At 40.7% G+C, this 13,999-nt stretch overlaps 1 protein-coding gene across 12 annotated transcripts in view; it reads right to left on the bottom strand.

Moving 5' to 3' along the window:
• The window catches only part of SOX5 (SRY-box transcription factor 5), a 648,107-nt gene that overhangs the window by 10,704 nt on the left and 623,404 nt on the right, over positions 1-13,999 (bottom strand). For all 12 annotated transcript variants that reach the window (XM_030040646.2, XM_030040647.2, XM_030040640.2 and 9 more), the window contains 2 exons: positions 6,163-6,271; positions 5,070-5,243 (listed from right to left, as the gene is read on the bottom strand). In XM_030040646.2, coding sequence (XP_029896506.1) covers positions 5,070-5,243; positions 6,163-6,271 — 283 coding nt within the window. The remainder of the gene's footprint in view (positions 1-5,069; positions 5,244-6,162; positions 6,272-13,999) is intronic.

Here is a 13,999-nt window from a genome sequence, read left to right as displayed (position 1 = left end):
GAGCACAGTTATCCCAGTTATCCCTTCCCAGGAAAGAAAACAGTTTGGTTCCCTCTAGAAAGGCCCCTTTGGATTATTGACACCATTTTCCCCATTGCTCTTTGAATCGTTTATTCCAAGCTGCAGTTTGGGCTTCTGGAGCGAAGGGCTAACAGGCTGGTGCAGCCTGACCTCACACCTAGAGATAACCGATTTGTAAATAATGATGTCTTTGTTCGGAAGAGGAGCAATGGACATCCCTTTCTTAGCAAACATTACTTTGGAGTCAAAACCATCATTTTTTCATGATGTTTACAACACGTAACATGCAGAGATCCTCCAGCTAGTTCTGGAATGGGAAAGAGCTTAATTACATTGCTATTAGCTTAGGCGCAGCACCATATTAGTGTGACTAGATGGTTTCTAGGATTTGGACTAGAAGTCCTGCACGGCACTTCGTACGTCATACAGGGTAGCGTCTGTGTGCAGGGATCTGTGGCAGGGCTCTGTGTTACACAGGGCAGCAAGCCTCTGCAGCCAGAATCCTGGTCAGCAGCTTTGTCTCCTGCAGAGAAATTATTCCAAGCTTTTTCTGCCAAAGAGGGGGGCTAGAAAAAGCAACACCAACTTCCCACACGTAGTACCTCTTAGATTTTGGGCTAAATGACACAGTGATAAACATGTGGAGACTGCCAAAACACTAACACCTACTAGTGCTGCGTAAGATGGAAACATAGATAGGGCCTGTGTCGAATGATGTTAAGAATTCAGGGTAAAGCATATGAGCTCCACTGGAAGATGCCCAGATGTAGGTCTGCTTTCAAATTCTACCTTGTAGACACTGGCACACTGGTGTTTTAGCATATGAAGAAAATCATAAAAGTTAGTCTAAATTTAGTCCTCTAATCACAGACCTGCTGTAGTCCCGGTGGCTTAGAAAAACAGCCCCAGCCCCATTTCCCGCTGATGAATCAGTTTTTATTTATGAATAATAAAGTTGAAAACCTCGGTCTTTAAACAAATCTTGACATTTGCTTTACATGCTCTGAGGGGACCTGCAATGTAGAAACTCTGATATATTTTGAGACAGATGGACAGACAGAAAGGTAGAAATTCAAATCAGTTGTTGCAAAATTGCCATGAAAATGTTCTATCCCAGCACAATTCCTCTTTCGCTGTGCTAGCTCGCTTGCTGCAATCCTACAGTCAGATCCGGGCAGGCAGATTCCTACCCCTCATGTGAAAAGATCTGTAAATAGTGGGTGCAGTTAAGCAAACACATAAGTCTTTGCAGGATCAGGGCCATAAAACCTGAAATTTTGATGCATAATATTTGTACATACAGTTACACATACAATATTTATACATAAATGTAATTTGTTATGTTTTTCCTTCCTAAGCTGCAAACTCAATATAACAAAAATCCTGGCAGTCTCACCTCTCTTACCAGCACATTTTTAATAGCTGCCTTCTGCAGTGATACCTCCTCTTACTACGACTTTACGGTTTTTACAAAATACACTACATATAATTTACCAGTATGTTTTGAAGTATCATAAATAATTAAACAAACAATGCTGTCAAAATGAATTTTGAAAAAGGGCACATTTTCTGATGATAAACCCTTGTTTTTTACATTTTATCATCGTCACTTATTTTCTTAGTAATATACAAAATACAACCAGCTCTCTGATCGGTCTTAATCTGAAATTTTGAAAGTTTGAAGAATACATAACTCTGATCTTTGAATCTGCACCCACAGGCAAGCTAAGCTATGAATGAGTATCGTCAATCAACATACCAAAACTGGTTAAAAATAACATATATTTGTAATAGCTTTATCTGCCATTGTTTCACGTGTCTATAAACACACACAGGCAGGCACGGGTACCTACGCACAGCGCCAAGCCCAAGCCCAAACAAGGTGTGATTGAAGAATCTTGAAAAATGTTTCTTTTTAAGGCAAGATTTACACTCTTGGGTGAGCTTTCTGCTCACCATCTGTGTTAGAAAGCTTTGAGTGGGTCAAGTATGCAAGGCTTTTCTCCTTGACTATGGAAACAAGAACACGTTCCCCTCCCCGGATGCATACATAACGACAAGCAGGATGCTCGCACAATTCTCCCTGATCTGGTGGCTGAAGTATTTAGGAAATAAATGAGAAAATTACAAGACTTTGCAGCGCCCAACGTGGCTCCTGCCCCCAGAGTGAGCCAGCCCAGTCAGAGCTGTGCCCACGTCACGCCTGTGAACTCGGCTGTGGAGACCAGCTATTTGAGTCCAGGGCAGGAAAGAGACGGCCCCACGTGTGCCCCCGCGCTTGTGCTACGCGGGGTTAGGAGCTCTGCTTACCGCTGATCTTACGCAAAGTTTCTCTGACAAGAATTTTCAGCTGTTTGTAATACCGCCTAACTTTTAGTCCATTAGACTGACGTGTTGAATCTGACTATCTGAACCAGGCTGATTTTACGTTTAAAAAATCCTGTCACACACACAAACACTTGTATATTGTACAGGTATGTGATTAGGTTTGTATTCACACACATCCACGAGGGAATTTCTGAAGGTAGTATCTAACTTCGTCTTTTCCTAATCTCTTCGTGTAGATTTCTCAGTGAAATGTATTAAAATATCTACAAAAATATCTAAACAATGCATTATTAAATTGATAGGGTCCAGCAGACCCATTTTAGCACTTTTTTAACATCTACTAAAAAAAATCATTATCCACAAGTTTAAGTTGCAATGAACAGATGGATGACAAACGTATGCACAGATGAATTTAGTGACAAATCCATGTATCTAATTTTTATGCTCAAAACATAATACCACAGTGTCAAACATAATCCCTAGAGAATTCTAGTGCTGGGAAGGGCACCTCCTCTCATTTTACTATAAAAATGACCCTCGATCGGTGACAACTCCATCTAAGCTACCCCCCCCAACAACGAGCTCTCTGACCTCAATGTGTAGCAGTGCTGCTAAAAAAGGGTAAGGAAAAATTGTAGCTTTCTAGTAAAGAGACCCTAATACCTGGCTGAACTGTAAGCTTCTAGTTGCTCACCCTACGCCAGTTAACAGAGAGCTCCCTGCTGACTTCAAAAGACTGGCCTTTTGCAATCGAGGGAAGACCTTTGTAACGTTTCTGTCGAGAAAGAAGACGTTGGGACATCCCTCTCCATTGCATAGGTGGAATAAAAAAATTAAACGTGATACTGGAAAGAAATAGAAACATCATCTCTTACTGCCTCAGACCTTGCTTTTCCCCATATCTGGCAGCGAAACAGAAAGAGTTTGGAGTCAGCTATACTGTCTGTCACCTCAACAGGATCTGTAATGAATTTGCACATTTTACTCCAACTACTGTATATCTAATCAGAAAAAGATGTCCCCATATCTCCCTGATCTAGCGCCAAATAGTAAAAGGTGATTCCTTATGTTAACAATTTCAGCAGAATGGCTTATTAAAACCAGATTTTAGGGTATTATAAAATGCTTAGAAGCCCTTTAAAATGTCAACCAGGATCCCCAGAGACTGCGTAAAATGTCAGCCCAGCTCAAGCGCCTGTTTTAAGCAGAATGAATTAGCAGCGTGCTGTCGGAGGTTGTTATCCAAAACAATCAGTTAAGAGGGAAAACATCAAGCTCTCTTTGTACTTTCTATATGAAAAGGGCCATTCAGAATGATCTTGTAGATTTCTGAAGCTGATTATTTAAAAACAGGTTTAACCAGGTCTACTCTCAATTTAGAAACAGACCAAAACCATTACTGCCCTGTCCTCAGTCTAATCACATCATACACCTCTGACCAGTATAATCCCTTTTAACCAGTATAAGGTTATTTGACCATCAACATAACCAATTTAGCCTTCTAATCCCGTTCCCATAACTAATCTAATCATCTCGTACCACCCTTTTAATCATGGGTTAATATCATCACATCTGCCATCCACAGCCAATACATTCTGCCTCTCCCACCAATTTATCTCATTTCCACTTGCCCCCTGCTAACTTTTCATAATACCACTCTAATCAAGCTAAGCTTCAAACCTCTGACCAGTCTAAACTCAGCATATTTACCAGCCCTGCAGCTGATTAATGCTGCCATTACAATTGCGCCACATCTCTCGAGTTGTCTGCAAAACCAGTGAGACCTGCAGCCCAGGTAAACATGGTCCCTGCTTAAGCTTTTACCCACTGGCCTGAGGGATGCTTAGGTCCTGTAACACAGTCTTTATCAGTAAAAATGCAACAGCTCCAATTTGGTCACAGATTTTTTTTTTTTTTTTTTTTTTTTCTGCAGAACAGCAATTCATTGGCCTCAGAGATCCTCATTATTCACCTTCTGTATCATTCAGCGTGTCACAGAGGAGCAACTTAGGACAGAATGCAGTCCTGGGAATTTGAGCAAGTAGTGAAAAGTTGGAAGACTATGGCATGAAATTCAGTAGTTGATGTTCATGACAAATATTGCTTGGGATGTAAAGAGTGGAGGATATGGCAATCAAGTTCTGATGTGTCATTTTTTGATTCCAGGATTCTTTTCAGAATATTTAGAATAAAAGCAGCTTGTGATAGAGATCATGTACTAAAGGGAAATTTAATATAACAGGAACATAATAAAAATCCTTTAAAACTGTCAGTGTTTAAAATAAAAGGATGTATTTTAGGATCTTTTCGCTATGGCCATTGATTCGAACAGAAAGTGCTATGGCACAAATCAAATACTGTGGTGTGCTACCCCATAGAATCTAGTTAGTTGAAATACGTAGGCAAATAAACGATAGCAGTCGTTTTGTGCTTGTTCAAAGCCTAACGAAATGAACTGTTTTTGTCTATTCAGTTCATGTTTTCGCACCAAAACCACCACCACAACCTCAGTAATTACAAAGACACAAGAACATTTCAGCTTATGGTTAATGTATACCGCTGGGCAGCACAGTGGAAGCTTGTATGTCCTTGGTGCAGTCATTAAGTAGCAAACCAGACATTCTAGAGACTGTAATTCTGTTGTGTCAGGTGCTCAGCTCTATTCAGTCAAAAGTTTTTTGAGTTTTGCTACTGAAAGAACAGTGCTTTATCATTCTTACCTAGTATCTTGCTGATGTTGGAGTTGTGCATGTCAGGGAAGGCTTGAAGGATCTTCCTCCGTTCATCTTTAGCCCACACCATGAATGCATTCATTGGGCGCTTGATATGGGGCTCATTGCTACCACGCCCTCTGGATTCCCGATAAATTCTAGACTCTGAAACTCCTGCACTTCCTAAAAAGAAAGAGAAAAACGTTCCCAGCTTGTGTTTCATTATGCAGCTTCCTCTGCTATCAGTAATCTATGTCAGGTGCTGCACATTCAATGAGTCAGTGTTCACAACAGGTTAATGGCGTTTCTTCTTTTTACTTGAAGCAGTAGGAAATACCATATATTGTACATTGTCTAGTTTTTAGTTATTCTATTGATTCAGTAGCACATAGTATAGACTTGATGAAGAGTTTCAATTGTTTTTTTCAACACAAAGCATTAAACAGCTTTTCTAAACCATCTTTTACTACTTAGTAACATAAACCCAACACTTATCAATGTAGATTTTCTTTTTACTTTCTTCCTTTCTTGCTTACAGAACACTGGCCAGATTATGTTACCTATCTTCTACCTTTTTGTGATGGGAAGGGGGTGATATATGGCAACATCAGGTGTTTCTTCTTAAGCAATTCTCAAAGTAGCAAATGCACATTTACACATCTGCCTGCTTTTGGGCTTACCTCTCCATAACAACATAAGCAGTAGTAGAGAAACAAATGAACATTACGCTTGCTTCATCAAACCAAGAAAGTTCCTACAGATGCAGAGCGTGCAACACCTATGGATAATCAGGTCTGTAACTCATGGACTCACTGTGTGATCTCATTTATCCCACAGCGACTTGCCTCCTTTATTCCCTTTTACCATCAGAAATACATTCTTGGTCCAGCCTTGAGAACTGCAGTGTACAGAGAGAAGGCTAAAAATCACCTCCAGACTTAAAACACCACACGATGAATCATTTTTTCCTGCCTTGTTTCATAGCCACTTATTGCTAACCGCTCTTACGCCTCACAGGCCTCCAAAGCACTTGGATTCTCCTCCAGATCGCGTTGACATGTACACACAAACCTGGAAATAAGGATAAGCCATTTGTACTGACCGTCAGAATCTCCGCTCATGTTGAAATCCATCATTGCGTGGCTAAACTTCCCGTCTTCACTCTGTTTTACTGCCAGTTGCTGAGTCAGGGTCTCCAGTGTTGTTTTGTCCTATATGGGCAAGATGATGGGATTTGGATCAGGAAAATAATTAAACATTGTAACTGCAAAGTTCATAGGTAATTTAGAAGGTTGATAAGGAAGCTGGATAACAATTCATTCACAACAGTTTACTGAGCCAGGTATTTAAGGATACATAAAAATATTTTTTCTGCAAGGGATATGGTTGCAGACTCTACCAAGTCCTTTTTAAAACATACTTATTAGCTAGTGATGAGCAAACTTCATAGTGTTGAAAAGATTGGTTTAGCTAGGCATAATAAAACTGGCTGCACATCTGAAGAATACATCAACTCTCTGTGTCCCTGGGACTGCAAAGCTGGACTGGAAGTTTAGATGATACACGCTCTTTTGCAACGTATTTGTTGTTTTACTCTATTTCCAGCCTGCAATCAAAGTGCAGAGACATGGGTGACTTTGCCCTTCTTCGTTTTTAAAAGGCAATATTTTAGGAAGCAGACTGTAGGGGAAAAAAAAACCAACACCCTGTAGTGAAAACTTATTCAGGCCTTGGGAAAGGGTCAGCCTGAATTAAGCGTGATACTTGGGCAGCAGTTTGTGTTCTTGTCCAGACTGTTTTGCCCAATCCTACTAACACCCCGTCCGTCATTCATCTAGTCAGAACTATCTGTGAACCCTGGATTGCAACAGGCTAGTGCGTGCTGCCAATTAATCTGTCAGGCTGCAGCGGTGTCTAAAGACATTGCCAGAACAAGATGCCAGGGCCATTAATTCCAATGTTCTCTTCAAAACATCTAGCTTCCCCCTGAATTGTTTGACTCTACCAATACAAAGGTGTTCCATTTTCCAACTGTTTTTGTTTTCCCAATGACTTTCACCCATAAACATTCCATCTTCCTGACAATCATATGTTTAAAAATAAATCTTTCAGGAAAGCAATACTAATGTTTCAAAATGTTAGGCGCTGTGCCTTCTGCAAAGCTAAGAAAATGACATGATATGGCATGATAATAAAGTGGCTCCAGTTGAAAAAATTCTTGAGCTTCTTCCTGAAAGAAAGATTGCTGTTTTGTTGCTCTATTCCACTCCTGATGACTGTAAAAGATCAACAAACTAAAAAAACTTTCAGATTTCACATAGCAACCGGAGACTTTACAACTATTCTATGTAGCCTAATAATGTCACTGGGTTGTATTATAGAAGAAAACAGAAAAGAGAACAATGCGAAAACAGAAACGCTTCCTGTAATGTGACGTCCCTGCATCTGCAATTCAAAGAACAGTTCCAATTCACGCAAGTCATTTCACAACAGTTTTATTGTGAGACTTAGAAACAAGGCTAATCTGCTCCACTTCGTACGCTCGCACGGTTTAGGGAACATGAGGTTAACTTTCCTGTTCCTCACGTTCATTTTCACTGTGGGTCCCTTTCGCACGCCTGGTGCTGTCTATAACCAGACACATCACCACTGAAAGCATGCAAGATGAGTTATCCTCTTGGTTTTTGCAGGAAAAGCTCATGTAGCAGAGTCAACCTATCACAAGCAAGAAGGTTTCTGTAACACTACCAGGCACAGCAGATCCAGAAAGCTTGGAGAAGCTTCGAATAAGCACCTGAACTGTTCAGGCATTTAGCTTTACCAAACACTTTGATCTACTGGTTTTAACTCAGCTCTCATTTCCAAAGCAGCCTGTCAGCAGACAGAAAGTCAGGAATAAGCTGACTTTGTATTTCTTCCAAATGGATCTCAGATATATAATGGAAGTCAACAGTTTTTCTTCAGAAAAAAATTTATTTACCGTCAACTTCATAAAGATAGAGTTCAAAAATTTTTATGTCAGAAATCATTTAAAAATGCTGCCACCAACCTAAAATATACAAGAACATCTCCTCTTGTTGGGTACATTATGGGGGAGGGGAGTTATTCTGTTGCAGGCTTTTCTTGAATCATGTATAAACCTCTTAGAGAAACAGAGCTGAGAGCGCAAAGGGCACAGGCTTAACAGCTTTTTCTTTATGCAGTAAACGCAGCTGTTGAAGTCAGAGGCAGTTACATTCAGAACCACACTCTGCCGACATGATCTGATTGAGTCTTAAGGTCAGAGAATGCTCCGGCATGCTGTCTGCAAGGTACACACCGGGTACGGCTCGTTTATCAGAGTTTGACTTAACAAGCCTACAGATGCTCTGCCGCTATCCATCCTGGGCAAAGTTTTGCATTTTGAGGTACAGCCACGTTAGCTGAAGTGAGAGCGCGCAGGCATGGTCGAAGAGGGGCCGCAAGGAATGCCAGGTGAGTGCCGAGCTCGCAGGCTGCGCCGCTCAGCCCCGGCGCTTGGAGGTGGCTCTGGCCAGCCGAAACATGGGTGAGAGGGGAGAGCACCCTTTCAACACGGTGACAATGTACTCCTTGCTAATTAAACACAGAGAATGACAATGTAGTTCCGTCAGCAACGACAAGGCGGCAGTTAAGAACTTCTGCACGAGGTTGCTCTTGAAACAGAGGATGTCGAAACAGCCAGCTGTACTTTTCTGTGTTAATGTTTAGAGATGTTTAAGTTTAAAAGTACTCAGGCAAGAATAAATCTAAGGCCTGCTCTTTCCTAAGCCTCTACAACAGCATTAGGAGAGCAGAAAGAGATCAGCAACACCCTGGCAGGATGCAAAAGCTTGACCATACCTAAGTAGCTTTCTGATTGCCTGTCCTACGCTCTTCCCCTTAAACACAAGGCAGCTCATTTTCCGCAATCCTGACATACAGAAATGCCTTTACAATTACAAAATATTTGAAAGGGGCTAAGCAGCATTCCCATGTTGTTTTGCTTGAAAGCATTCAGCTGATGACCTTCTGCTTTTCGTTTGATGGAAGCTTCTCTTTACCTTTCCTACAGAGTCTTTCAGTTTATGGAGAAAGTATTTATGGAAGCTCCAAAGAAACAATGAAAAAAAATCTTTTCTTCCCTGACACCAAATAAACTGGCAACCTACTGACTTTGCTAGCCCAGCCTCCTCTCACAGAACCTATTTAAGAACTTCAGACAAGAGGTCAATGGTTTCAAGTTTATACAAAAATAGGATCTATTTATCATCATTATCTTAATTCAATAGCAAATTACACATTCTTAAAACTGCCACCACTCCGCTGTGTTGGATTAGCTGTGTAAACAGTAGCAAGCTGTGATACCATCCAGTGATCACAGGTGGAGTACACGCACGTTGGGTTCAACAGCACACTTTATTAAAGCAGTTGTGATACAGCACTAGAATTCAGGAGGCAGTGGCACATTCCTGCACACTATGTTGGACTATACCTTAAACTTGTTTTATCATTTTACGAAGCTCTACATCCAATCCTCTTGCTGGGCAGAGAAAGAAACAGGGAAGAGAGTTCAGCTGGTGAAATTGTACTTGCTTTCAGGTTTTTAAAGCTACAAGAAAGTAAACAGAGCGATAATCCCTTCATTTCAGATTTGCCCACACCCCAAAGGTCCAAAATGCTATTCATCCTATGAGCAATGCATGAGTGGCATCAACTGCAGCCTAGAACCAATACCGCTGGGAAGAACAGGCAAGGTTGGTCCAAACCCAGGGAAGCAGTGCAAAGAATTGCTTCCCAGACCTGCTAAAAATCAGACGGTACAAAGTAGCAAAAACAAACAGGAAGGAACACCTCTGCTCTTGCAGGAGAAGAAAAAAATGGATCTCTTGCTAAAGATGAAGTGATTCTTTTTCTTCTAAATTTCTGAATTTTGGATCGGGCCCCAGAAGGCTGAAAGACATAAACATCTTTTACCTCTACGAAGAACTTTGGCAGAGGTTGGGAAAAACTATCCTAATGTCACTTCTATTGGACTGTAGGAGAGACTCTTCATATGGGCAGCGAGAGCTCTGTTGTCTGGATCATTTCAAATCGTAATGGGCAAACCAGAGAAGATAATACTGTAGAGAGCAATCAACCCCACAATAGCCCAACTGTTCGAAGTATAACCACAGAGGTTTCATCAATAGCCGCGATGTGATGAGAAGTTTCTAAAACTTTATTAATCAAAGAAAGTAATCTGCTGGAGAAGATTGTTTTGTACCACAGCTCCTAGAAATGTTCTAATTATATTTAAAAGAACAATGAAAAACACATACACACATGGAATGTGTCATGTAGAAAAAAAATATATAAAAAATGACTAAGCACCGCAAGTCAGACTCAGTTTTGTGGTCAGCTGCAAAAGTTACTTGGCTCTCTGTCATGGATAGCTGTCATAGTTTAACAAAACATTGATCTAAAAATGACAAGAACTTGGTTGCAGTCTCTTTCATAGAAGAAACATAAAACAAGAGGAGTCAAAACATATGTAGAACAGCCTGATAAAGTCTGCCAGAACTCCTCCCACTACTATACAAATGTGAAGCAAAACCTTGGAAGGTCTGAGAAATAAAGACATTCTGATATATTTGCCTACGCCCCTCTGACCTCACTGCTCCTACCTTGTGTTGGATCATGGTACCAACGCTCAGGGTGCACCTGAGACCATGCACACACATCCACTCCTGAAGGACTCCACAGTTCTTCCAGAATTCTGTGAATGCTGGGCATATGGTAACTGATCCCTCCTCCCCCCTCTTTGAGACATCCTTTTGGCTGGGGTATTTGGCAAACACTGACAGTACTCTGAACTCTGTTAGAATTGTATTTTGGCAAGAGCTGTTTTTCCGATTGCATAATTCAAGGTTAGCAATTTTACTGAAGCAGTCCACTCTTCACTTTTCTACTCCCCTAACCCTACCCCCATTTCCCCTGATATGAATATTTTTCCTCTCAGTTTCATGCCTGCAGAGATACAGCCAGTGTAGAATACCAGAGGAGGAGCGTTCAGGCACATCTCTTCACATTCCTGCTTTTCTTATTCCAAGTGAACTGAAAGGCCAGGCGAAAAAAATGTGTTTGTAGAGGAGCTGGAGAGAGCCAAACACCGTTACCTACGGACTGCAAGGAGAAACTTGCTCACCAGTTCTTGCACTGAAGAGTTACAAATACACTGATGGACAGAGTGCCTGCTACCTTTGCTCCCTTCAGTGTCAATGCATAAAAAGAAACAGATGGCTGCCCGTTACTGTCCTTTTTAGTGTCCCATTTCCTCCCTCCCCCCCCCAAGTGCAGTTTGTCCAGCTATTTATCATCCTGTTCTGTGGGAAAAATTCCCACGTCTAAACTCTAAAGGTGGTATTTTCAAATAGATTGAGTTTTGATCAGCTAGTTTTTATCTTAGATGGGTTAGCAGGGCCTGTGACAGCATCTAATGCAGTTTGTGGTGCTGAGGCAGAAGTCTTCTCTCAGCAAGCCCCAGTAAATATCAACCATTCCAACACACACCTTGGTCACTATGCACCAAATCTTAAAGTACTAGGCAGATTAGCTGCTAGACTATGATCCCGCAATGAAAGTTCACTTCTGTTTATGATAGAAAAACATCTTTAATTATCAGACACACTGGTGGTGCCAGGTGTTATCCATTCAACACTATGATATTTTCCTTAGCTCTCCAAAAAGGTGAAGAGTCTTATCCTACATCTGACATCAGTGAAGACTTTGTAGAAGTAATCTTTCTGTGCAATTCCTCTGCCTCTGGCAATAATAAACATCAGAATAGCTTGTGTTATAAAATCTTCATCCACAGTCTTTCAAAATGTGCAAAACATGAGGCAGGTAGGCATTACGGATGACAGAGAGCTGGAAGAACTTAGAGGAACCACTGGCAGTAGTGAGAGGTGCGCCCAGAGGTTTGCACGTGATGAATTACTTGCAGTCCAGGCTCTACTCCTGTATATGAATGCCATGGTATTTCAAAATAGGTACTGTGCACACTGTATGTCCCAGTCCAAACCATGTTACAGTCCAGATCCTGTTACACCTATAACCGCTGTAAGAAAATTTCCAGCTCTTTTCAGAGGGATCTTCTATTTAGATTTAGGTTTTTCTGTGTAACAGATCACATTGCCCAAGTGTTTTGCACTCACCAGTGAATTTAGCCACAATATTTCACAAAGAAAGGCAGTATTATTAACTCTGTTTACCAGATGGGAAACTGAGTCACGTATTATGTGACTTGCCAAAGGTTCCTTAGTAAGACTGGTAGTTTTAGGAACTGAAACTAGCACTCCTGAATCTTATCTAAAAATTATAACCTCAGTCTTTTAATTTCTTTGTGAGTGTGCAATTGTGACTCTTGCTGATGGCACATGTTACAAGGGAAAGCAAAATAAAATAAAAGTAAGAGCAGTTACGGATCCACCATTACAATGGACCTTGCTTAAGTAACGCTTGCAGGGCTGTAAAACTCATAAAAAGCACATGCATAAAATGATAAAATAGAGTGAGACTTTCAAATGGTGACTCAGTAATTGTTAAACCCCTTCTGGCTGCACAATTTTATAGTCTTCTACTGTACTAATGAAAAGGGAAGAAACAACAAAGAAGGGTTTTAGCCTTCCAATTACATAAACTCTGTGGACCACCAAAGAAGATGAAAGATTATTTATAATGTCACAGCAATTTATCATTTGGGAGATTTTTTTTGTTGTTGTTGCATCAAAGTTGAGTATGAAGAAACAATGCATTCACCACCCCCTCAGCTCTTTCAGTCTTGCTTATCTGAGATCTCTCTTTTTCATGGAATAATCCACCCACAGAACCTAAAAGCAACATTAGAAGCAAGAAAATAAAAGAACATTCTTTATTTGTGGCTCTTCCTGATTTTATGGTTCTTCTTTCAGAATTATTACATTCAGTTTTAATTGGGACTACATCACTTGGTAAAGGAACCATATCTTTTGGTTTACAGTATATATTCAAATCCAGATTGGTTCAATACTGCCTAGAAAATATTGCATCTGATTTGTAATCTATACAAAGTGCTATATGGACTCAGTAGAGAGGTGCTGTATGAGGTATTATAGGAAAAAAAATCACATGGATCAGGTCCAGACGTTTAACTACTCTCCTCTCAGGAACAGACACCCAGTCACAAGGGGAATTTGCTGAAATTTGTATAGTCATTTTCTTTGCTATATGGAAAGTTGTGGACATAGGCCTTTGGTTTCTAAGGGCTCTCAAGTCAGTGCCTTTCAAAACACTGAAGACAAGACAGAGTCCACTAAAATAAAAAGAGGAAAATCCTCAATAACTTGGCAGAGGTCAGGCCCCTAAAATATATATTTTTTAAAAATTCTTTATTTGAGAAAGAATTATTTCCTCAGTAAAATATATTATTTGACTTGGCAACAAACTGATGGGAAGTAGCAATTTTAGCGGAAAAGAGGAGACACTGAGGTCCTCCTTTTCCTTGGTTATGAGCTCTGAGAGATAGTGTAAGTCAGGATTTTTAAATGAAAACGCAGGTAGGGCTGGCCCAGCCCATTACTTTAAAGAAGAAATAAAAAGGAAAGCAAAAGCAAAGCAGAATGATGAGACACTGCTTCCTTCCTCGAAAAGTTACTACAGTGCGGACATAGGCATTGACCTCAACCAGATCCAGCTGTAATCCGCTGACTGCAAATAGGTTAAGAGTTACATGACCCAGTTTCTCATCTAGACTGCTTTCTGGGCTGCACTGACATGCTCTGTAACTTTGCATGAATTGTTCCGTCGCTGCACCTTAGTTTCCCCAACTAAGCAGGATGGAGATCGTGACATCTTCCCGCCATTGTGAAGAGTTTTGCGATCTCTGGATGAAATCTGCCGTGTAAATTTTAATGAAGGATTTC

This window comes from Aquila chrysaetos, chromosome 17, assembly GCF_900496995.4.
Source record: "Aquila chrysaetos chrysaetos chromosome 17, bAquChr1.4, whole genome shotgun sequence".
Taxonomy (NCBI): Eukaryota; Metazoa; Chordata; class Aves; order Accipitriformes; family Accipitridae; genus Aquila; species Aquila chrysaetos.
Note: the sequence above shows the minus strand (reverse complement) of the source record. Positions and strands in the feature narration are given on the sequence as shown.